The sequence below is a fragment of the Raphanus sativus genome, chromosome 2, assembly GCF_000801105.2.
Source record: "Raphanus sativus cultivar WK10039 chromosome 2, ASM80110v3, whole genome shotgun sequence".
NCBI classification, from domain to species: domain Eukaryota; kingdom Viridiplantae; phylum Streptophyta; class Magnoliopsida; order Brassicales; family Brassicaceae; genus Raphanus; species Raphanus sativus.
The window spans coordinates 12328763-12354351 of record NC_079512.1 but is presented as its reverse complement, the minus strand read 5'-3'; the positions used below and the strand labels follow the sequence as shown (position 1 = coordinate 12354351).

General features: G+C 39.8%; 5 protein-coding genes across 9 annotated transcripts; 3 read left to right on the top strand and 2 right to left on the bottom strand.

Moving 5' to 3' along the window:
• The first annotated feature begins 1130 nt into the window (after positions 1–1130).
• LOC130508537 (uncharacterized) lies at positions 1131–2724 on the top strand. The gene is made up of 4 exons (XM_057004098.1): positions 1131–1298; positions 1759–1933; positions 2013–2449; positions 2650–2724. Exons 1-4 carry the CDS (start codon positions 1131–1133, stop codon positions 2722–2724), a joined length of 855 nt encoding a protein of 284 aa, XP_056860078.1.
• Positions 2725–4336: 1612 nt separating this feature from the next.
• Positions 4337–8058, bottom strand: LOC130504383 (uncharacterized). The gene has a single exon (XM_056999008.1). The coding sequence runs from the start codon at positions 8056–8058 to the stop codon at positions 4429–4431; it is 3630 nt and encodes a 1209-aa protein (XP_056854988.1). The 3' UTR covers positions 4337–4428.
• Positions 8059–12846: 4788 nt separating this feature from the next.
• Positions 12847–13856, bottom strand: LOC108841299 (pectinesterase inhibitor 8-like). Its single transcript, XM_018614073.2, has one exon. It carries the CDS (start codon positions 13564–13566, stop codon positions 13012–13014), a length of 555 nt encoding a protein of 184 aa, XP_018469575.1. The 5' UTR covers positions 13567–13856; the 3' UTR covers positions 12847–13011.
• Positions 13857–18727: 4871 nt separating this feature from the next.
• LOC108842558 (uncharacterized protein At2g29880) lies at positions 18728–20460 on the top strand. Of its 2 annotated transcripts, XM_018615507.2 has the most exons (5): positions 18728–19161; positions 19258–19351; positions 19421–19547; positions 19611–19815; positions 19909–20460. In XM_018615507.2, exons 1-5 carry the CDS (start codon positions 18826–18828, stop codon positions 20365–20367), a joined length of 1221 nt encoding a protein of 406 aa, XP_018471009.2. In that variant the 5' UTR covers positions 18728–18825; the 3' UTR covers positions 20368–20460. The 2 variants fall into 2 exon arrangements, with proteins under 2 accessions (XP_018471009.2, XP_018471008.2); XM_018615506.2 differs by having other exon boundaries at positions 18729–19161; positions 19421–19815.
• A 1662-nt stretch (positions 20461–22122) lies between these two features.
• LOC108837210 (uncharacterized) lies at positions 22123–23610 on the top strand. 4 transcript variants are annotated; one of them, XM_018610277.2, is made up of 3 exons: positions 22123–22169; positions 22249–22525; positions 22599–23610. In XM_018610277.2, exons 1-3 carry the CDS (start codon positions 22146–22148, stop codon positions 22709–22711), a joined length of 414 nt encoding a protein of 137 aa, XP_018465779.1. In that variant the 5' UTR covers positions 22123–22145; the 3' UTR covers positions 22712–23610. The 4 variants fall into 4 exon arrangements, 2 of the variants coding, with proteins under 2 accessions (XP_018465779.1, XP_018465780.1); XM_018610278.2 differs by having other exon boundaries at positions 22580–23610; XR_001947301.1 differs by lacking the exon at positions 22123–22169 and having other exon boundaries at positions 22184–22525; positions 22599–23394; positions 23512–23610.
• The last annotated feature ends 1979 nt before the right edge of the window (positions 23611–25589 follow it).

Sequence of the window (25589 nt, the reverse complement as noted above, 5' to 3'; positions counted from 1 at the left end):
GCTGTGAGGGGTAAAACTCACACCTAGATTTTAGATCAGGTTTATGTTTAGAAAAGGTTAGGGAAAGATTATCGCGGGCTGAATCCCGTAAGAACTTGATGAATGAACTTTCGATTTGTATTGATTATAGTAGAAATGAATGGTTACAAAAGATGATCTTTGATGAATATCAAGACTATAAAAGAATTACAATAAGAACGTTCAATGAATGTGAGTAAGATATGAGTAGGGTCGATCCTCTTCTTAGTCTTCGACCTTCTCTTTTTATAGCTTTGGACTTCTTTAGGTTGTTTGCAACTGATCTCCGAGATCCTCTCCACTTGAGGTGGAATCTGCAACAGCTTCCCCTTGACCGGGTCCTGCGCTCTTCTGGTTGCGACGTGAGCTTCCTCTTCGTCGTGACCTCCTTAGTTAGGATCCTTAGCTTTCAGCCTCCGGTTCTAGCTTAGCTCTCTTTTAGACTTCAGACTCGTGATGGGCTTGTCGTGGCCCATCATCATCTTTATTATTGAATAATCAGTTACCGGGCCATATTCGGGCCCAACAGTTGCCCCAGCTCTCGAAATGAGGTTTCGTTATTCTCGGGAGCTAGACCTAGCCGCCCAAGCTAGATTCTCTTGTTGAGATCATGATTACTAGCTATCTCAACCGCATTTATTCATATCCGATCGGACGGCTGTAATCCATCTCTAGTCGAATCAACGGTTTTAGATTTAAGCGAGTTTAAATTTCAATTTCCGACTTCCAAGACGTGATGGGATATAAAGCTGAGAGAATTAACTGCTTGTCTCTCCACTTTCTCCACGCCTCTCGACGGTTTCCAAGGTAATTCACACCTCTCTTCTTTATTTTACCGTTTTTTGTCGTTATTTTTTTTTTTTATCCGCCTCTCGATCAATCTAGTTCTTCATCTTGAACTTCTCTCTGAGAGTCTGTCTTAGATCGATTCTATTCTTTACTTCCTGTTTTCCCTCTCCTTCCCTATCATGAGTCGAAAAGAAGGTTCCGGCGAAGTTCAGATCTCAGCCTCCGGCGCCCGTATTATGAAGGTCAAACAGGAAGCTGGTGAGAAGATGGCGGAAGCCAAGAAGAAAAAGAGTAAAGACTCGATCGGAGCGAGAGTTAAGAGGATGAAGAAGAAAGGCGGCAAGAGCGCCTCCTCCGGTCCTCACTTCCCTTCCCTCTTGAAGGGTCAGGACGTTGTCAATCTTGCCACTCAGGCTCACGGCAAGAGTGATCTAGTTAGAGCTTGTGCTGAAAACGAGAACCCCGAGACCGCTCCGGAGGGTTGGTTCTGCGTTCATGAAAAATATATCTCCAAGTGCCACCTTAGATTTCCTCTTCCCACCCTTTTGCTGGATCTCTTAGATCATTATCAGCTAGCTCTTCCTCAGCTTTGCCCGTCGGTCATCCGAGTGATAAACGGGTTCATCACTAGAGCCAAGGAGGAAGGAGTTATCGTTGGGCTATCTGAGTTAATGAGTCTCTTCTCGATAAAGGAGAGCACTTCCAAGGATGGCGGGAGTGGTACCTACTATCTCCCCTGTCGTCCAGGGCTAGGCATTTTCAAGTTCTCAGCCAGTGATGATGACTGGCGCAGGAAGTATTTTTATGTCAAGATTGATCCTTCGACGGTTCCTGTAGGCCGTGACCTTAGGAACGCATGGTCTGATATTTCTGGTTAGGATTTTAGGGATATGCTCACATGTTTATCTTTGTTTGTCATGTTGTGCTAATCGCCTTTTGACTCTTTTGCAGAAATCAAAGATCCTGTCAAGTTATCTAGCAAACTTACCTAGAGCTCTCTACAGGAAGCTACAGCATAGTCCTAACACTTGGGTAGCTTACACTACTTCGAGAGTTGGATCAGCTAGGTTCCCTGAACGGTACCAAGCGTCCTTCCCTGATTCAGTGACGGTTGCTGGTTTAGAAGGTATCTTTTTATTCATAATTCATGATTTTTACTATCCGAATTTGTCTTATACGACTAATGGATTTTTTTTATGTCGTAGTTTCTGAAGGTGATTCCATTCTCGAAGTTTCCTCCGGAGCAAGTACTTCTTCGAAGACTCAATCACAGAAGATGCCAATTCAACCTTCCTTCCGTTCCAGGGGTAGATCGACCAAGGCTGCCAGCTCCTCTAGAGGGAGTGATAAGAACCAGGGGGGATCCTTCCTCGACTCTGTGAAGGAGGTTCTTGATGAAGGAGGCTCTGCCCCTGCTAAAGGTGTCGTCTCTTCGGAACCCAAGGTTCAGGAAGTTGGCCTTCCCTCCGAGGTCCCGATGACTGAAGCTGATCCTCAAGTAATGAGGGACCCTCCGGAGTCTGAGCCCCCGAGGAACAAGAGGTCCCGAACCGACCAGATTGATAGACCTTCGAGGTCTTCCTCCTCCTCCTCTAGAGGAGGAACTGTTGGCTGGACCTTTTCTCATTCAAAGCCTGGATCGGTCTTGGACGATCCGTGGGGTTTGGCTACTCTGATGAGGCACATGAAGAGTCCCGGGTGTCCCCTCCCCTCGATCTCCAATATCACGCACAAGGATGAGTACGTTGATATTGCTCATCACATGGGTCAGGTATGAAGTTTATTTCATTTTTCAGCTTTGTCTTTGGAAGATTTTGCTAAATCGTTTTCCGTTTTCGGCAGCTGGCTGGAGCTATAACAGAGCTCAATTCAAGTTTGAGGACGCTGTACACAATGCTCCTAGCGCTGAGGAATTAGCCCAGGTCACTGAGTTGGTCAAGGCCAACAAGACTGAGCTCAACCAGACTCGGGCTCTGATCTCGGATCTCCAAGCCGAGGTGAAGAGACTTGGCTCTAAGTGTGATGCTCAGCAAGGGACGATCGAGAGCCAGCTGATTGACCTCCAGGTGAAGAATAGGAAGATTGGGGAGTTGGATGCTGCCCGGAAGATAGCCGAGTATCAAGTCAAGGAGCTGATCTCCACATCCAGAACAGCCAGAAGAACAAGGAAGCTGAGGTCAGGCTAGCCGTCCGGAGGGGAAAGAAGGAGGTAGCTGAAGCCTACAACAAAGATTCTGGTTATTGTCAAGGAGAAGTTCTCCAAGAAGAAAGATGAAGTTGACCTCCTGGTTCATGCCCAAGAGATTCAAGCCAACACCGAGCTCCTGAAGGACATACTGGATGGTGAGATTAAGAGTACTCAAGATGAGTATGATAACTTGGTGGCGCTAATGCCGGAAGCTGTTGCGGCGTACGAGAAGGCTCAGGTTTCGGACTTCTCGATCGGCAAGCTCCCTCTTCCCCAACTCTCTGAGAGTTCAGGTACTTTCGAGATTAATATGTTTAACCTCTCCTTTTCCGGAGAGTTCGGTTCTAATTTGGGATTGGTGGGTTCTTACTCAGCCCCAGTCGAAACCGCCTCTGGAGGTAGCGACAAGGAGATGGAGGAGGTTCCTGAGGAGGAAGATCCAGCTGGCAAGGGAGCTGAGAAGAGCTCGGATGACAAGGAAGTTTAAGAACTGATGCTCTTTCGTGTTTTCTAGGATTTCTGCCCGATGGGCTTTGTTTTCATTTGTTTCTCAAACTTATAGCCTGAGGAGGCTTTTAAACCTTTATCTGTTGCATTCTGAATCTTTGGTTAGCCTGGGGAGGCTTTTAAACCCTTGTTTAATTTCAAACTTGGTTTTCTTGTTTCGTTTTTAGTTTTTGACTTTAGTCGTGAAATATGACAGCTTAATCATAATCGATTCTTACAATAAGTCTGGAAGACTTTGGTCGTTTTTTTTTTGTTCCTTAAGAGGATTTCTTGAAGTATCGGGATTAGCTTAAGGTTTTTAGGAACCTAAGTTTAAGCTGGACACCTTAGGTGGGGGTTCTTGGGAACCTGAACTTGTTTGTGGGATTTCAAGACCCGTTGAGACTTGCTTAGGATTTTAAGACCTTTGTGATTTGATGAGGATTTCAAGACCTCGAAGATTTATAAGGATTTTAAGACCTTGGAGAATTGACAAGGATTTTAAGACCTTGGAGATTTGGTAAGGATTTTAAGACCTTAGGTCCAGGTTCGTCGAGACCTGATATTGTCTGAAGGATTTTAAGACCTTAGGTTCAGGTTCGTCGAGACCTGACATTGCTTTGAAGGATTTTAAGACCTTTAGGATTGTTAAGGATTTTAAGACCTTAGGTTCAGGTTTGCAGGGACCTGTTTTGTTAAAGAATTGAGATATCGAAAATGATTTCTTTATTGATAGTTGGATACATGGTATCATAGTAATCATACACTTGCTGTATTATAACGATCATACATTTGCTGCGTGGGCTATGTGACTTTAGTCAGACATATGCCCCCTTTGATTGTAGTGAATGAAGTGTTGAAATGAGGTTGGGGCTGCACTCATGACGGAGTTGCCTACGTACCCAGTCAAGGGATCAAGCCTAACGTAGTTCGGGAATTTTAGGTACCTAATGATAATATCTCTTAAGATTCGTGGCATTCCACGATCTGATTTCAGGTACCCCAGTTCGCACCTTTCGGAGTTTGTAGACGCCAGGTCGTACCACGTGGATGATCTGGTAGGGACCTTCCCAGTTGGTTCCTAACTTCCCAGCATTTGGTTCTTTGGTTCCTTCGAAAACTTTCCTAAGTACTAGGTCTCCAACAGCGAACTGTCGGAGCCTGACTTTGGAATTGTACTGTCGTGCCATTGCTTGCTGATAGTTCTGAATGCGAATCAAAGCTCGGTCCCGCCTTTCCTCGATTAGATCGAGGCTGTCGGTTAGGAGTTGATCATTAGCTGCGGGATTGGATGTACAAAGTTCCCGGCGTAGGCTACCAGCAATGGTTTCGGCTGGAACGACGGCTTCCATCCCATATGCTAAGGAGAAAGGAGTTTCTTCTGTAGCTTTTCGTGGGGTGGTTCGACATGCCCAAAGTACTTCAAGTAACTTCTCTGACCAGAATTCCTTCTGGGTTCCGAGGCGTTTCTTGAGGTTTGCTAGTATTGATTTATTAGCAGCCTCCGCCTGTCCGTTACCTTGAGGTCGGCGAGGTGATGAGAAGGTCAGGCGGATATTCCATTTGTCACAAAATATTTTGAAATCGTGGGATATGAATTGTCCTCCATTATCGGTTACGATTTCGTACGGGACGCCGTGTCTACATACGATATCTTTCCATACAAATTGCTCGACCTCGAACCTGGTTACCTGCTGGAAAGCTTCGGCCTCTATCCATTTCGTGAAGTAGTCCGTTAAGACTAAGAGGAAGCGTAGCTTCTTCTTTCCACTTCCTGATGGTACTAGTGGCCCCACGATATCCATGGACCATCTCATAAATGGGTAAGGGGCGGATATGTTAGACAGCTTCTCCGCAGGTTGGTGTATAATCGGTGCATGCCTCTGGCATTTGTCGCATGAAGAGGAATAGGCCTCACAATCTGCAATAATGGTAGGCCAGAAATATCCTTGTCTTTTGATTCTGATGGCTAAAGCTCTTCCTCCAGAGTGGTTTCCGCAGGAACCGTCGTGCATTTCCTTCATGAGTCTCATAGCAACGAGGCCATGGACGCATTTTAGGTAAGGTCCGGAAATGCTTCGTTTGAGGAGGACAGATTCAGTTACGCAATATCTCGCGCTTAATGCTTTGAGCTTTCGAGCCTCCCATTTATTGGGTGGAGTCTTTCCCTCCAGGATGTATTGCGTGATTGGAATTCTCCAATCCTCTCTTCCTACAACTTTGTTATGAAGAGACGAGGGAGGTTCCTGTTCGGGACCTGGTGTCGTGGTGCCCCCGGAGGTATTGGTAGGATTGGGCTCCAGGGAGTCTGAATTCCGAGGAATACCTCCAGATGAATTTTGGAGAGCTGTACGGCTTCTGGTTTTAACTCTGCAGATGACTGGGTCTGAGTTGGTGCCCCCGGGGGTATTCTCGAGATCAGGCTCTAAGGAGTCTGAATTTCGAGGAATATCTTCCGTGACTTGGATTATGTTCCCGGAGGTATGCTTTTTTGCGCTGCATATTCTGGTTTTTGGAAACCAAAATGTTGTGAAAACCTGGGTAGCTACCGCTTCAGGGCAGGTACCTTCGGGCTGCGCTTTTAGTTTGCTCTCTTTTTCAGCTTTAGTAGCTATGTCGATGCTTGGTTTCTCGATTCCTTCTACGGGTATGATTCGTTTTACGAGGGGGTCTGATGTGGAAGCTAAAGCAGCCAATGCATCTGCTGAGGAGTTCTCACCTCGTGGGATTCTCGTTAGCTCGAATTTGTCGAACTGCCTAGTGAGGTTCTGGACGACTTCGAGATATGCCCCCATTCTTTCGTCCCTCGTTTCATATTCTCCGTGAAACTGGCTAGCTACTAGCTGTGAATCACTATAAGCGTTTAGCTCTCGGATTCCGAGGCTTAGGGCGAGCTTCAACCCTGCGATTAGTGCTTCATATTCAGCTTCGTTGTTTGAGGCGCTGAATCCGAGCCTATATGACTGCTCGATGGTTTCTCCTGCTGAAGAAGTTAGCCTTAGACCGATACCGGAGCCCTGTTTTGATGAGGCTCCGTCGACGTATAGGCTCCACTTCGGAGATTCCATTTCGGAGTCTAACTGCTCGGATGTCAATTCGATGATAAAGTCAGCGAGGACCTGAGCTTTCGCTGCTGCTCGAGGTCTATACTCAATATCATATTCGCTGAGTTCTATGGCCCATTTAGCCAATCGCCCTGACTGGCTGGGGCTGTGCAAGATCATTCGTAATGGTTGTGAGGTCATTACAACGATCGAATGCGATTGGAAGTAAGGTCGCAATTTTCTGGCAGCTGTTACGACTGCTAGAGCTAGTTTTTCCATCGCAGGGTACCTGGTTTCGGCATCTATCAAACTTTTACTGGTGTAATAGACAGGTCTTTGTTCGTTTTGTTCCTCTCGTACTAGAACGCCGCTGACTGCAGCAGTTGATACAGCGAGATATAGGTACAATGGCTCTCCTACTACTGGTTTAGATAGGATCGGAGGTTCGGAGAGGTAAGCTTTCAATTGCTTGAAGGCTTCCTCACATTTCTCGTCCCATAAGAACTTCTTATTATTTCTTAGAAGCTTGTAAAATGGGAGACATTTATCGGTAGACTTGGATATGAATCGATTCAACGCCGCGATTCGTCCAGTCAGTCTCTGCACCTCCCTGGTCGTCTTAGGTGACGGCATTTCTAGGAAGGTTGCTATCTGCTGCGGGTTGGCTTCAATGCCTCTTTCGGTTACGAGATAGCCTAGGAACTCGCCTGAGGGTACCCCGAAAGTACATTTAGTGGGATTGAGCTTCATATCGTACTTGTTCAGGATATCGAAGCATTCCCTTAAATGGGAGATATGATCTTCCCCGGCTGAGGATTTGACTAGCATGTCGTCGATATAGACCTCCATGGTTTTTCCAAGTTGTCCAGCAAACATCTTATTTACTAGCCTTTGATAGGTAGCTCCTGCGTTCTTTAATCCGAATGGCATAACCTTATAACAATAGGTTCCTCGTTCGGTTATGAATGCAGTTTTCTCCTGGTCCTCAGGATCCATCATGATTTGGTTATATCCTGAGAAGGCATCCATGAAGGATAGGAGTCGATGGCCAGCTGTTGCTTCAACTAGGCGGTCGATGTGAGGTAACGGGAAGCTGTCTTTAGGGCAAGCTTTGTTTAGGTCTGTGAAATCTACACAGATTCTCCACTTCCCGTTTTTCTTCTTTACCACTACTGGGTTAGCTAACCAGTCGGGGTAATGTACCTCTCGAATGGACCCAGCTTTCGTAAGTCGGTCAACTTCGTCGTTAACAGCTTGAGCCTTTTCGAGACCTAGCTTACGACGCTTCTGTTTGATCGGTTTGAAAGTAGGGTCAACTTTTAGCTTATGGGTGGTGACGTTCGGATCTATTCCTTTCATGTCGTTGGTGGACCACGCAAAGGTTTTGACATTGCTTTTCAAAAAATCGATGAGCTCCTTTTTTGTCTCAAGAGGTAGCTCGGACCCGATGCTCACCTGTCTTTCAGGATTTGAGTCGTCGATGCAAACTTTTTCGGTTAGGTTCCTGGGGGGACCTCGAATATTTTGTTGCATTTCGCGACCTTCCTGGATCTGTAATTGCTATTGGGGGGATTTTTTGAGGATTTCGAATCCTCCCAAATAGCAGATCCTGGATATCTTCTGGCTACCGTGTATGGTAGCTATCCCTTCGGGTGTTGGAAATTTTACGCACTGATGGTACGTTGAGGCTACTGCCTTCATTTTGTGGATCCAAGGTCTTCCCAAAATCGCGTGGAACGGGGAAGGTCTATCGATGACTACTAAGTTGGTCATTTTCATTATTCCGCCAGCTATGACTGGGAGCTTGATTGTTCCCAATGAGGTAGCTGTTTCTCCGGAGAAGCCTACGAGATTAGCTTTTTGGCCAATAATTTCGTAGTCGTCTATTTCCATCCCTTTTAGGGTGTTATAGAAAATGAGGTCGACAGAGCTTCCTGTGTCTATCATGAGCTTAGGAACCTCGTATCCTGCGATGTTCAGGGTGACGATCAACGCATCATCGTGAGGTCTGTCAAGGTTTGAGGTCTCGCTCTCCCAGAAAGAAATCTTAGTGTTGGATTCAGGATTAGGAGGCTTAGGTCCAGTGTTAGACACAGCCTTCCGCACGTGATTCTTAATGGAATTGACGGAGTCTTGACATATGTCTGATCCTCCAAGGATACAGTCCACCCTCGAGTCGGGGTTCGATTGATGGGAGGGTTTGCTCAAGAGAGCTTCGACTTGTAAACTTTTTCCTTGGGGGAATTTCCCAAGAATCATGTCGACTCTTTTTTTGGGAACTGGAGGTGGCGAATCGGTTTCCTTCTCAGGTGACCTCTCGCGTTTCGGGGAAATGTCCCTGGAACCTCTTTTCTGATAAGGTGGCGGCTTTTTAAGGTCCACGCCCTTTATTTCTCCGGCTGCGAATTTAGCTGCCAGCTGGCGTTGGAGGTCCCAACACTCTTCGGTTGAGTGTCCTTCGCGATCGTGATAAGAGCAATGTTTGCCTTTATCGAAGCCTTTTGACCAGGGAGTTTTGTTTGCAGCTGCAACAGGTTTCTCTTCCTTGTCTTCCTCGATTGCGTAGGAATGTTCTCCCTGAGTTTGATTATTTCGAGGGTTACCCTTTTTATGAGGTCCCTTAGTCTCGGAGGAGTCACCTTTCGAATGATTCTGTGGTTTCTTGTGGAGTTTATCCAGTGCAGCTGTCTCCTCCTCCAAAGTAATATATTTGGTGGCTCTATGAAGAGCGTCATCGATAGTTGGAGGAGCGTTGAGTGTTAACTCTGACCAGAATTTCGATCTATAGAACAGACCTCTCCTAAGGGCCTCGATGGCGACTAGGTCGTTAGGATTCGATAGCTTAGTTCTTATTGCCCTGAATTTCTCAATGTAGACTCGTAATGAATCTCCCATTCCTTGACTGACCTTCCAAAGGTCGGCCTCGGAGGCTTGCTTCCGGATATGGGTTGAGTATTGCTTCATAAAGGCGTTGGTTAATTGATCAAAGTTGTCTATCGAGGCTGGCTCGAGGCCGGAGAACCACTCAAGGGCTGTTCCGACCAAATTTTCGGCGAATGTTCTACAGTAACCTGCTTCACATTCTTCCTGAGTGAAATGGGCTTTAACAATTGTCAATCGGAAAGCTCTCAAATAGGCCTTCGGGTCGGAGGTCCCATCATACTCAGGAATTCTGATTTTTCGGGTATCTCTTATGTGAGAGCTGGCAATTCTGTCCGTGAATGGAGTTCCACGGGTTTCTTCGATTAAGCTATCGATTTCGGGAGCTGAACTCGTAGCTTTATGGACTTGAGCTCCCAATTTCTGGAGAGCCGCGTGAGTTCTCTCCATATATCTACGGATAGCTTCAGGTCCTTCAAACGGAAGGATATTTGGATCGTTCGCAGGTACCCGATGAGTAGGTTCCTGACGGAATCGAGTTGGCTCATCTTCCCATGCGGTTAGTGGGCTAAGTCGCTCGACATTTCTTGGGTTATCGGAGTTTATCCTTTGATAACCGTCCTCATTCGGGACCGAGCTTCTAGTTTGATAAACCGAAGCTGACGCTCTGCCTCCAGATGGGAAGGATATTCCTGCTCCGGACCTAGGATCAGGTGGCGGAGGAGGTAAACGATTACTTCTGTCAGTGACCTGACCGGGTGTGGAGCTGGTTGTCGCTACGTTACTTCCCATAGCACTGGCATTAGGTGGATTGAATACGGGAACTGTTCCAGTATGAGGTGTCTGGAAAGCAGATCCGCGTCCTTCAGGGGCAGTGCTATCAGGGGAAAAGTTTAAACGTGCTCGGGGAAAAGAGGGATCGGTTAATCGATCATGGAAGATGACCCCCGGAGCTTGACGTTGCGGTGGTTGGGTTGTTGCGTTTAGAGATCTAGTTATCTCTTCGAATCGTTGTTGACGTACAGCCAGCTGATGCATCGTGCGCTCACTTTCCTGAGCTCGGTCTACTAATTGTATCATCATCTGGCGGATCTCAGAGAGCTGAGCCTCCGTTTGATTCGGAATGGCTTGCTGCTGAGGATTCTCGGTAACCGGGAGCTCGGAGGTGTTTCCACCTAATGACCTCGGGTTAGTAACTCCGGTTGTAGTTTGGCTCGTTCGAGCATCAACCGGAAGCTGTTGCCCAGATCGGTGGTCGCCACGTTGAGGCTCTGTGATTACGAGACTAGAGCCTCCGTCATTCGGTGAGCCATCGCTCTGAATCAGGAGGTTAAGGTCAGACGGGGTTGTTGTCTGATCGGTAGGGTTCATCCTCGAGTTAGAGTAAGGGATTCGATTGTTTCTTCCCCACAGACGGCGCCAATTGTGAGGGGTAAAACTCACACCTAGATTTTAGATCAGGTTTTATGTTTAGAAAAGGATAGGGAAAGATTATCGCGGGCTGAATCCCGTAAGAACTTGATGAATGAACTTCGATTTGTATTGATATAGTAGAAATGGAATGGTTACAAAAGACGATCTTTGATGAATATCAAGACTATAAAAGAATTACAGATAAGATCGTTTCAATGAAAGTTGAGTAAGATATGAGTAGGGTCCGCCCCCTTCTTAGTCTTCGACCTTCTCTTTTTATAGCTTTGGACTTCTTTAGGTTGTTTGCAACTGATCTCCGAGATCCTCTCCACTTAGGTGGAATCTGCAACAGCTTCCCCTTGACCGGGTCCTGCGCTCCTTCTGGTTGCGACGTGAGCTTCCTCTTCGTCGTGACCTCCTTAGTTAGGATCCTTAGCTTTCAGCCTCCGGTTTTAGCTTAGCTCTCTTTTAGACTTCAGACTCGTGATGGGCTTGTCGTGGCCCATCATCATCTTTATTATTGAATAATCAGTTACCGGGCCATATTCGGGCCCAACAGGCCCCATCCCATCCGTTGGTCGGTCCGTTAATTTTTCCAAAGGCTCGAAATCATTGTTTATTGACCACGCAATCACCACATGACATTTCCTCGTGTTTTGGCCTCACTCGCATGGTATCTCGAATCACTTTTCAATAGGTCACTCATCTTTTCATTACTCCAGCCCAAGCACGCTTAACTCTGGAGTTCTAAAACAGAAAAGGTAAATCAACTTTGGTGACATAGGTAGCCAAATCAATTATGTGTTCCCATTTTAAACTGCCAATGATCCATACCATTTAGTAAAGTTCTCAATTCCATGGACTGAAAACTGAAACCAGACTAATTTGTAGATGTTGGACTGCTCCAAAAAGATCGTTGAATACGCCCATAAGATGATCTTGTTTACCTTTTGACCTATTGTTATGCTTTTCTTAGATATCTCTGAGTAAACCACCTTATTAAGTTTAAGGTTTAAATAGGAACATCAAGAGCTGGACAATCTTATATTAGTATTATAGTTCTAGGACTGATTATCACATGCACAAAGCAACTATATTATAATTTAGATTACCTAACCTGAAAGTCTAGCTTTTGTTTTATCTGTGCAAACACATCTCTTCTATCTTATTTACTGTTTATTTAATATTTACTGTTTTATAATCTATTTGCCTAGCTTGATCTTACTATATATCTGATCTATTGAATGCCCACACTCCCTTTGAACTTGATCCTTAAGTACTGCAGTTGATCTTTTATTTTAAAGAATTTTGCTCAACGTTAATTTGAGCATACATCACACATGAAATTTTCAAAGTGTTGCAAGAAGCCTATGTAGGTTAGTTTATCTAACAATAGGAAGTCTTCTTTAGTTTTATTCGCAAAAAGATATCTTTAGTTTTTTTCCGAAATTAAACATTTGATTTTGGAAGCGTAATTCAATAAAAGTATTCCAGTAGAATATACTTCTTTAAAAGCTTTTTCTTAAATAAGTTAAACATGTTCAGTTGTAAAATTAATTTATGCAGACTTTTTATGACATTTCGAAGATTTCATGTGACGGTAAAAAAACTTTTATAAAAACTTTTTCGGAAGTCTTTTTTGAAAAATCAAATATCCGCAAAACTTAGGTAAGTATATAATGTAATAAAAAATAATGAAATCACGTACTAAAAGTACTGCCATATTTTTTTTAAGAAGTTTTACAGATTATTTTAAAATGTATACAAAATAAATAAGAAAATAAATGAAAATATAATGTCTTAAAGAGCTATGCAATTTTTATGATGTAAAGACACATCATTCATTATAAAGAAAAGACACAAAAGTATAGATATACACATCATTTTACAATATGAAATTTTATAAACTAATCTCACTTTCATAATAAAATACACAACCTTTGATATTAATTGGATTCCTATTATTAATAGACAAAGTTACAATTAATTCGATGCAAAAAACACACATCTATTGTATGTACTATATACTCCAATTTGTTTATTCAATTTTTCTCCAAAACAAGTATATCACATATCGTTTTACTTACCTTAACATATCAAAATAATTTATAGATTTTTTTTGTTGCTAAAAATCAATTTATAGAAAAATTACAACAAATAAATAAAAAGTAATTAATTAATCATAACATAAACTTATGGAGTTAAAATAGTGTTGATAAGAAGAGCGTCCTTGCAAAGCTTCAAGAAGTTAGTGTTCCTACGAGCAAGCTCAGCGTCATTACCAGCACGTTCGCTCAAAGCGTCTTCACAAGCCTCTCCATCGCTAATAGCCGTATTGAGCCAAATATCGACGTCAATGTACGCATTCGCGAGTAAAGCGGCAAGAGAATCATCGAGTTGTGCGACTGCGTCTAAGTAATTCTTAGAACAATCATCAAGTGTGTCTTCCAACGCGGGCTCGAGGTTCTTTTGTTTGAGTTTTGATTTGATGTAGAAAGATGTGTCTGAAGCATTTGTAGAGGCAACGCTTAATGCAATCACGCCTAGTTTTGGTGCGGTCGCGGTTTCTGCTTCGTGATGCGAGGTTAGGCTCGAAATGCAAAAAGCTTTGTCTGCAGATTTCTCGCAGAGTTTTTCTGCCAAGGCTTTGCCAGTCTCGGTGAATGTTGGTGGTGGAGCTTTTCCGGCGATGACAACCGTGACGACGATGGAGAGGAAAAAGAGAAAGACGCTTCTGACCATTTTCATCTTTTTAGATGTTTTTCTTATTTTCTCTCTTTTCGTAAATATTAACAAGAACAATCAAAACGGGTTTTGGTTATTTAAAGAGATTTAAAAGGTATTTTGGGTTATTCTATATTTAAGGGTTTTTTTTGCTTTCTCTAGTTTATTTTTAGGTTTTTGCCATGCAACTATGTTTCTTATTTTGGGTTCGGACACAGGAAAAAAAGGTCAACAAACATTTGTCATAAAATTTTGGAATGGACTTCAAAATGTACAATAGATGTTTATGTTATTAATTCTTACATTAATTTGGATTTTATTGTAAAACTGAATAGGTTAGTGGAAGGAATGCGTAAAAGATTCAGTTTCGAAGAACCAAACGAAAACTAATCTGAATTAAGAGATACTGAACCAAAACCAACATAAATATTCGAGCATGTTACCCTACATGTTACCCAATAACTGATTTGAACTATAGCCAACATATACTTGGATTAGTTTAAAAATAAATACTATGAAATGTATTCAAGGAATATATAAACGAAGACCAAAACTTAAATAATCTGAACATGAGCAAAATCGAACGAAATCCGATAAAACAATAAAAATAAATACCTGAATAGGTCGTATGTTTTTGAAATAATTATGGCCAGGCATACTTTTGACTATTCAATAATTCAAGGACACTTTGTTCATGTGAGATACATTTTCAAGTGAAAGCACATTGTTGTATTTGGCTTTTCTTAACTACAATATATATATATATATATAGTACTTTTGCTTCTCTCATAGGCTTTTCACGTCCCTCGAAAGTCGAGAAAGGAAAGCATGACACATGTTCGGACACCTAAAATTTTTCGTTTCATTTATTCTTCGGTGTAATGAGCTTTGAACGGTTTTGCGCAGTATTGGGTTTTCGACTTGGTGAATTTCCGGCCCGATGAAAAAGGAGTGCCCCTAACCCTAATTCATACGCAGTAGAGAAACGAAGAAGATCTTCTCCCATCTTCCTGCGATGGTGATGCCGTTGTCCAACTCCAAAAGTGAAACATTAGACCATGAACCCGTGCTCTTAGTGATACGTCTTGGGCCGAGACAGGATCACTCAAATGGTATAATGGATATGAACTCGTCAAAAAGGGAGAACTGATAGAAAGAACTGTACCAGACTTCGATCATTGCCGGATGTGACTCACCGGTCCAACAAAAGAAAATGCGAAACTTGGAGATAACCTCACCAAAAAACTAAGAAATGTTCTAAACAAAGAACAAATAGATAAACTCATAAAAGAAGGAAAAACAATGTGCTTTATTTCGTGGCTCATATGCCATATATATAAGAGTTGTAGTCAAATATAATAAAAGGGAAATGAAGAAAATAATACATAGGAAATACAAATTTGACTAGAAATAATAAAGTGAGTCAAAGACTCTTGGTTTCTAGATCTGGACGAAAATGACTCTTCAGCTGATGTCCAGGTTCATTCTGGTCGTGCACTCCATGCTGGGAAGGATAAAGACACACGTGGGACGATCCACGCACCCGCCGGACGTTCCACGTGACCCGCCAGATGATCCGCATAACCAAATTGTGTACTGGTGTGATAGAAGTCTTCAGACAGCTTGAGAATCCCTCCTTAGTGATATATCTGAGTGAGAAGTCCATCCAAAAGTCGAACACTGAAGCAAGAACATCAGTACAACCTTTGGGACACATGGGACGCACCAAAAGGGCCATAAGGGGAAATCTGTGAACATCTTTGGATCAGCCTCAGACATTCACAGCGGAGTGTCACCCTCCTAAACGAACTTCCATTTCTTCGCCTTTTGCTTCCCAACGTTGGGACATGATGACTTCGACGTAACGGCCTTCAATGACTGAACTCGCTTGCGCTTCTAGGCAACAGAGTTATCCCATGAGTTAGAACTCAAAGAAACTGGGGATCTTTGCGACTTAGCAGTGTCTTCCCCTCCAAGATTTAGAACAGGGGATTTCCCTGCAGCGTTACCCTTCAGATTCAGCCTCGAAGACCGAAAAGATGACCTCCTAGAGAGACGTTTTTCAAGGCGATCAGAGGCCAGAAGAAACTTAAGAGGGGTTTCCTCGTCCTCTTGGTCTGAAGAATGACCGCTTTCATCGACCATGGCCAGTTCCATGATCACATGGGCTACATTTTCGCCACCGGGAAGCAAGAATGCTGCTTGAATTCGAGCCCCATCAAAGGACAACCACTGAGTACGTCCCCGCCGGAAAGCAGCCAACAAGCCTCAGAGTTGATTGGACATAGACGACTTTCCCGAGTGAACTAAAGAAACGAAAATTTCTCAGAAATTAAGATCTATTCGCAAAAGCAAACGAAGACAAATTATTGCAAATAAACCAACCTATATCCTCGGCCCAGTCCTACGGAATCCTGGAGAAATCGAAGTTCCCCATGGATGCATGATCGACTTTAAAGAACAAAGAATTGCTCCAGCCACTTCTCATCGCGATAAGGAATTCCCTCGATAATTTGGCGACCAGGACGTGGAGACATGAGAAAAGTTTCCTGACTTCACTTATTCTGTTTCATCACGCAGAGATGACAGAGCTCATCAAGACCAAACTGAAGACCTTCTTCCCTAGCCGTAACCAGAAGCGCTAGAAGATGTCTAAGAAAATTAGGGCACATCTGAGAAAACGACAGACTAAGCTCTGCGAGTATCTCAAGAATAGGCTCCGGATTCGGAAAAGAAAGGACACAAGTCCAGAAGAAAGATAGGTAGGCTCCGTAATACCCTTCTCGAACGGAACGATCACATGAGTCTCGAACGCTGAGGCCAGATCAAAGACGACGACACGATCGACGCCATACACGTCATACAAATTCTCGAGCTGTTTGCTTGTAGTCATCAGAAGAGAAAAAGAGGACGATGAAGTCATCTTGAGAGAAAAGAGAAATCAACGATGAGAATCAAAATATTGTAAAAACAGAGAAGAAATAAGCAACTAGAGCTGAGCAAGAACCTCCTTCGGTATTTAAAGAAAGCAAAAAATAGTTCTAACGGCTCTATCGCTAGTATAGAGAAAAGTAATGATGACCTAGGTTGCATCCTATAAGTGTATACTAGATTTTGACCCACCCTTGAAAGGACGGGTTTTTTTTTGTTGTTTTTTTCAGTATAAAGATTAACTATTCTTCGGTTTAATTATATAAACCGTAACATGATCAAGTTTCAATTATGTGGGTTTGTAATAGTGTGTACAGTATGGCGAAATTTAAAATGCGTCATACAACCATTTTGTGTTTGTAATAAGTTAAACAATGTTTTATCCGAAATTTTTACTTGGGCTATTATATAATTTTAAAGATTTATAATTATATAAAATATTGCTAAAAGCGCGTGTTGTTTCCACTTATTAACCGAAAATTAATTTACAAATTACTATTATTTTTTTCAAATCATAACAATTGAATTCTTATATTTTTATTATTTGTTTTTTCTCTTCAAAATAAAAATAAATAAAACAAATATTTGGTCAAGAGTTATTTGAATGAATTTATAATTTTTATTAAAGAACATATAATTTAAAAGTTTTTTGAAAATAATGTTGAGTTTTAAGAAGTGTTTTCATATTCGACCTAGATCTGTTGAACTGGAAGACCCGTACCATGTATATAGTCTAGTTCAGATTTAATGAAAAAATGTTAATTAAAATCCGATAGAACCCGGTAAAACCCAAAAAATCATTATTAACCTGTGATCTAATACCAATGATCAAATAAAACATAAAATATCTTATAGTATTTTGATTTTTTTATTAAATTAATCATATACTTTTTAATACTACATAAACTTGTGGTCTTTAAACTTTGATGATATTTTTATTATGTCATCCAAATAAAAAGATAATATAAAAACTTATTAATATGACAATATTTTTGTTATTAATAACCTATTATAAGTTTGTATTTTTATATTTTTCTATTTTAGATTTAAAATTAATTTTATGATACATAGATTTAAGAAAATAACATTATAATGTCATTATGTTTTTTATTAATTTAGTTTCAGAATATATATGTCTAATATCTGAACATAAAATATTTATATTAAATAATAGTAGCATATTTTATAAATATGTGTAAACCCATTATTTATTGATCAATTTAAATATATTTTTGTAGGCCCAAAACTAAAAGACTCAAATGACATTAATGAATTTTATCATCCTTTGTAAAATTAACGATATTTTTGGAAACTTTAAAACATTCATTAAGGGCATAATTTGGGAATGATTCTGATTTAATGGTATTGATAACCATTAAGAAGTCAAAGCACACCTCGAATAGGGGTTGGCCACGATCAACGAAAACAGTTGCACCACCTCTTTTATTTGTCTATCAAATAGAAAAGACTGGGAGATAAATGTTGGAACCAAAATAGACCACAAATAAAGTGGGTCGAAGGCCCAAACCCATCAACAAATCGGTCTCAACCAAAAAGAGGTCGAGCGTGGATTTTATGCCGCATCGAAGGATGGACCAGAAAGGTTACAAACTTAACGATGCCCAAAAGACCCATAATTCGCACCTAACGAGATCAATCATGGAGGAAGCAGTTCCGAAGTTCGAGCAAGGGGGTGAAGAGATGGCGGAACCAAGCTGTTATAAGTAAAATGCCAAGTCAACAGAGAAGGACACGTGAACAACCCTAGAGAGAGAACTCGCAATACACTTCATCCTCGTCGAGCTCACCTTAGATCTCTTTTTAATTTGATCTCCATTGTAGTTTTCGATCTTATTTTTCTTTATTGTATTTAACCTTCACAAACCAATGAAAGTCAATTTTCGTCAATCAAAATCTGTTTAAACGGTTGTGTTCTAAAGATATTGTTGCATACATCATTTTTTCCCTTATTTCACATCTCAAACACTATCAAATACTTAGTGTAGATTTTAAGATCTGCAATGATGTGTTTCATTACAAAAGATTTAATAAAGTTTCGAGTTAAAAAAAAAAAAAGAAAAAAAAAAGCTACGAAGAGAATAATCTTTTGACAACGAACGGCGTCGTAACTTTAGGCAGATAATTATTTTTGCTTGGGGTGAAATCGGCACATATTTAGTGTAAGCCCAATCAAGTAACATAAGCCCATCGATGGTTTCTTAATTGGTTGCTGATAATAGAATAACCTCAGCCGCGAACAAAATAATCCTTTCCCCGGACAACCTTATCCCTAAAAGCTCACCGATCTCTCTCTCTCTCTCTCTCTCTGATTCTCTTAGCAGACGCGCCGAAATGAGCACAAGTGGTGGAAACGACAGCGAGCGGCTAAGAACGGTGTGGACGGCAGAGATGGATCAGTACTTCATCGAGCTAATGTTGGAGCAAGTGAAGAAAGGGAACAGATTCGACGATCACTTGTTCAGCAAACGCGCTTGGAAGCTCATGTCTTCCTCCTTCACCGCCAAGTTCAAGTTTCCTTACGGCAAAGACGTTTTGAAAAACAGGCACAAGACGTTGAGGAACTTGTTTAGATCTGTGAATAGTCTCTTGAGAGAAGATGGGTTTAGCTGGGATGACATGAAGCAGATGGTGGTTGCGGATAATAGCGTTTGGGATGTCTATCTCAAGGTAACGTTTTGCGTTTTCTCTCTTGTTCTTGTTGTTCTTTTCAGACCGAGCTTTGACAGGACTTGTGTTCTTTTTTTTTTCATTAATTACTTCAAGGGTCATCCTAATTCAAGATCTTTTCGGATAAAGTCGGTACCTTTTTACAAAGATCTGTGTTTGATTTACTCTGATGGAATGTCTGAGCAGAAAGGTACAATCTTTATGTCTATATGCTTGAGGTTTTGTTGGGTTCTTAGTCTATGTTTTAAATGTATTTCAGCTCCGGAGGGAGAGACCAACACTTGTATTGAGGAAGATGAAGGTGACAACGGACTATATGAATCAAAGAAAGGAAGCGGCGGCAGCATCTCACGGTGCAGGACTACTTGGCATCCTCCAATGGACAGGTATTTCATAACTCTGATGTTGGACCAAGCTAGAAGTGGAAACCAGATTGAAGGTGCTTTCAGGAAACAAGCCTGGACTGAGATGGTTAGACTCTTCAACGCCAAGTTCGAGTCTAGCTTCACTGTGGATGTCTTGAAGAACCGGTACAAGACTCTGAGAAGACAGTATAATGCGATCAAGAGTCTTCTTGGATCACATGGGTTTGGTTGGGATGATGAGCGCCATATGGTTACAGCTGATGATAACGTCTGGCAAGACTATATAAAGGTGGTGTGCACTTGATTGATATATCTGATCTGACAGCTTTAGTGTTTAGTTTCTTTCTCAAAGTTTGTTCTTGACTGAATAAAAATTTTACAGGCTCATAGAGATGCAAGGCAGTTCATGACTCGACCAATTCCATACTACAAAGATTTGTGTGTGCTCTGTGGCGATTCCGAGAATGAATGTTTCGTAGCTACGGACTGGTTTGATCCCGAAGCCGAGTTCCACGAGGGTACAACCGATTTGTCTAGTTCAAGTGAGGAAGAAGACATCAACTCTCTTTTGTATGAACCCAAGAACAAAAGAGATCATCAAACTGGTACTACTGACACAAGCCCTATAAAGCCGAAGAAGCCTCGAGTTGATGAAACCAAAACCATGGGAATAGAAGACGCGGTTGAGGCTATTCAAGCCTTACCAGACATGGACGAGGAACTTATATTAGATGCTTGTGATCTGCTTGAAGATGACCTCAAGGCCAAGACTTTCTTGGCACTAAATGTGAAATTGCGCAAGAAATGGTTGTTAAGGAAACTCCGGCCTCATGTAACTTAACACCATTATTAGCTGTTAAAAAAATGCAGAAATTTTGAAAGATAAACAGAACTTCTTTGGCTTATATATTAATATAGACTACTCTTGTGTGCTTTCGATCGAATTTCATAAATAAATACTTGGTTTAAGAGCAATAAAGATTCAAATAGTGCGATAGGTCCCAGTTATAAGATCATCTATTGTTGATCCAAGAAACATGTGATTTGATACCAATTAAGACCCCTCTTCAAATCAAAGAGAATTTGTCAAGAACAAACAAAAAATATATTTTTTTGGTAGTTATGACTATCTCTTTTTGTTGTTTCATTGATTTAAATAGATAAAAGTTACAAGAAGCAATACTGGGATCATGATCCCTATACAACGAGGAAATGAGAAAAGTGGGATGATTAAGTTCCTAAATATTAGGAATAAATAAATAATCAGTCTCCTTTATTAACAACTAACTCAATTAAAATTAAAATCTACTATATTGAAGTCATGACTCATTTCATGTGTGATTTTTTAATTTGGATCATTCTTTAAAAAATTACTTTAAATAACTTTTTGTATACATATTTGAAATATTTTAGTTATTCAAAAATAATCAAATATATATTCCTATATTTTGTCTGAACAAAATCTTTTTTATATCTTTTTGTTTACAATAAAAATATATAGTTCATTTTAATTAATTGATTAAAAAAATTATTTTGAAATATGTAATTAATTGCTTTCGTATATTTAAAATATAAATGTTTATTTCTTTTTTTACTTAAACAAACCTTTTAATGTTTGATTAGTTTCATAATTATTTAAAATATAAATGTATACTTCATTTTTATAAACAAACCTTTTATGTATCTAATTAATTATGTAATTATATTAAACTCGTGTACTATTTTGTATTAAATTTGTGATATTGATTTAACTAATATTTTTCAATTAAATCTTTGATCTTTAAAATTTAATATTTGTTAATCACTTGATATAAAAGCAAAAAATATATAATAAGAAAATATATAAATATAAAAAAATATACAATTTAAGAAATGGAAACACTAAATTGAAAAATCTATCAATTAAAAAAATATAATGATGTAATTATATTAAACTCGTGTACTATTTTGTATTAAATTTGTGATATTGATAAAACTAATATTTTTCAATTAAATCTTTGATCTTTAAAATTTAATATTTGTTAATCACTTGATATAAAAGCAAAAAAATATAATAAGAAAATATATAAATATAAAAAAATACAATTTAAGAAATGGAAACACTAAATTGAAAAATCTATCTGAATTTTACATTTTTAAGTTAATATAGTTTTACATTTTAAATTAATTAATATACAATATAAAAATATAAATATTACATTAAATATTTATAAGAAAAATGTAAAAATGTAAAACATTGTACATTTTTACACTTTAAAGTTAATATAGTTTTACATTTTTAAATTATTATACAATATAAATGGAAACATTGTACATTTTTAAATATTTAAGTCAAAATAGTTTAACATTTTAAAAATATTTTACAATACAATATAAGAAATAGAAATATTACATTAAATATTTATATGAAAAATGTATAGTTTTACATTTTAAAGTTAATATAATTTTACATTTTTAAATTGATATACAATATAAAATGGAAATATTGTATATTTTTACATTTTAAGTCAAAATAGTTTAACATTTTTTATTTAATTTAAAATATAAAAAATGTAAATAATACATTAGGGTGATTCATTTTTGGGAATCCGGCAACTTCAAGAAACGTATTCATGGGAGATGTTGCTCCTTATCGACTCAAAGGTATTCTCACAAATTAACCTAACCCATAATTTTACGGTTAACAGTCATCACTAACTCTTACCTACTGAAATCACCACAGTCAACAACCATTCAAGGGTTCATCTCAACACATTTCCTGCTCTGCTTCAAAGATGAACTGAAACCCAACACAATTTACAAGCTCAAGAGGTTCAGCCTCAAACCTTCCAAATCAGTTTACAGAGCCTCACCACATAAGCACACAATCATCTTCACCAGCAAGACAACCTTTGCTCCTGTTCATGAAGAAGGGGACTACCAGATTGAATCTCAGCACTTTCGTCTACGAGATCTCCAAGTGTTCACCGACATTGTTGACAAACACACATACCTTTTCGGTAAGAATTTTTTATTTCTATAAACGTTACAAATTTTCTACTCTAATGAATCAGCCGTCTCTATTCCTCACAGATATCATTGGCCTTTTGAGAGTCATCACTCATCAGTGGTGTCAACTCAATGGCTACAGATTATTAAGTGAAACACTCTCAGCTACAGATTATTCCCCTTTATGGTGTTCTTAACTCCATAGACCGACATGAAGCATGAACTGACATTGAATGTTGCGAGCTATTCCTCTGCAAGGACAGTGTATCAACAACTATATAAAGGTTACCCTTCTTCACTTCAACATCAGCCTCTCAATCCAAAATTAATCTACTTTCTGTGAAATTAATGGCTAGAATCACTACACCATGGAGGAAGACTTGGTAGCGAACCAAGAGGTGTTTAGAAGGAGAAAGCCGAGGAAGATAGATCTAAGGTCTATGATATTCGTCATACATCGATGAGCGTTGGTAACTCGAGGACGAGGAGTTGATTGTTGAGAATCATACAATTGCGTCGTCTTCTGTGGGGCCTGAGTATCACATATGGATGCTGTCTTTCGTCGATAAAGATCAGCTCGAGCTTAGATGCTCAATCTTAAAGTATGTTTTATTTGGGTTTTAAAGACTAGATCTTTGTTACTTAAAAAAGTACTAGACCTTTGTTGAGAAGGATCTTTGGATTCTTATGTTGGCATTGGAGGGTTAGAATCTCAGAGTCAGGAGATTAAGGAAGCCAGCCAAGGGTGTGATTTTGTATGGTGAGCGAGGAACTGGAAGATACTACTTGCTAAGGTTTGCCTTCCTACCTACTGCTTTTTAGGTGATGTTGTCTCAACCCTTTGAATAAGCGGAAACCACATCAGATGACTGAGCAGTAGGTCAGAATGGAAACAAACTTTTTGTTATTCTATTATCTTTCATAATGTACACTTTATCAGATTCTGATTTGCTTGTCTCGATTTTATGCTTGGGTATTAACCATCCATGTTATATAGGTCGCTCTTTTTGTAAATGATTACGCCAAAATTGTGGGGGCTGGTCGATAGAAGGTTACTGTCATCATTCAAGAAAGTTTCGCATGGTCGAGTATTCCATCAATTAGTAATTCAAGTTTTCAAATTTTTATAAGAACAGAGATCAACCAGGACAAAAAAAATACATCACACAACCAAAGCTGACTTGATAAGAAATCATTACATTCATCCATCACCAAAAGACTAATTTCATTTAATGTTGAATATCTATACTATTAAAAGGGAAGCAGTTTTGAAAAGTCTACTTATATAAGTTGTTTTGGACCCTTTCATTAACTAACAATTTTTTGGCCTTACCATAATATTTGACTAATAATACATAACCTAAAATTTCTCTAACTGTTGTGAAATGTGTATCTTATTAATGTCGAATATGAGCTCCTTATATAGAGAGTTACAATGTCTAAAACTCTAATAGGCCAGTTACAAGATGAATCACTAATGGGCCAAAGCCTAATAAGTATCTTTTGGATAAACATCCATCTGAACCAGTCGGTTCATAACACTTCCCCTGGATGTTGAATCCATCTTGAGTTCGCCAAATACCAAATCCTTTTTGGGCTCGTGATACACTTTACCAATTACTTGGTGTTGCCTCATTAAAACTTTACCAGGAAAACCCAGTGGGACAAAACCATGGTGAAGGAAAAAGAGTACAACATGTATTACTTCCCCTGATTTGTACCTCCGTATATGCTCCTGAGGTTGGCGCATGAGTAGACTGGTGGTAATTCCATGGGCGACAAGTCTCTGAGATGGTCTTCTAATGTGCACGTCTTGGACTGATAGGAAGGTCTTATGGACGTGGTGCTGTTGTAGACATGGTGAAGAAGCCGGTTGACATGTCTTTGGTTGGACTCGTACTTCTTCATATTTGTTTTCCAACGTGTGCATACTGCTTGTTTGAGAACTATCCATGTATGGATCCAATTTATAGCATGTATCATAATCAAAACAAAACCAAGCAAACACATCTTTGGGTTTGGTTAGTATAAAATAATCTCAAACATTAGTAAAAGGATATTTCAATCCTGTCCCATTGCCTTTATATTTAGAAATAACATAAGCTTATGTTCGGATGTGTGTAACAAACACATTAAGGCAAGGCGCCAATGGCACCTTTGGCAAGGGACATGTATGGCTTTATTTCCAATGCCTCATGGTCTGATCATTTAACAACATATATGATCATATTACACTTTGGAGTCATTTGGACATATACTATTAAGTTTAGACTTAACTATGGTTTCACTTATGTGTATTTACATCCGGATGTGCCTTGAGTCTTTTCTAGACCAAGGAAATATGTCTCAATCCAATCTAGGATCAAAGGATCCGTGACCTATCTTAGGTGGTCTCGTGACCATGTTCCTTCTTAGAATAAAGTGGGTCAGTACTTGGACCAAGTGAAAACATTCGACCATGAATCTTGCATTGGCTTGTATCCGGACTAAGGCACAACTTTCTTGTCGTCCTTATGACCAAATGGGTCTATGTATATATATAGGGACTATGGGACTATGTTACCATACAGTGGGGCGAGCCATAGACTTTATAGTAAGCATTTAGGGTCAATGAATCTTATAGGCTTTACATAATGGTTCATGCCTATCGTTTTGACATCTTTAATCTATGCCTTATTGATGCACAAGGATTTCATCTTTAAGTATATTTAAGATACTTACTTTGTAGTCCCAAAAAATCTTTGTTTGTCCCAAATTTAATCTTTCCCAAAACATTCATTTCAATGCTTTCTTTTGATAGTCTTTTGGGAAGTGTCTCCAAAGGTTCCTAGGATATTTTCTTTAGATCAAAATATTCTTGTATACTCTAGTTCTCGAGAACTTTGTTGCTTTAGACAACTCTATATCCTCTGAGACTTATATATATTATCCAGTGGACTTATATAATTAGGCGGTTTACATCCTTGAACCGCAAGTATAAGTTTTTCTTTCTTATGTGCCAGACTTATCTAGGAATCTCAATGTTTGTTGCATCCACCATAAGGAACTTATCTCCTTATAATTGATTCCTGGTCT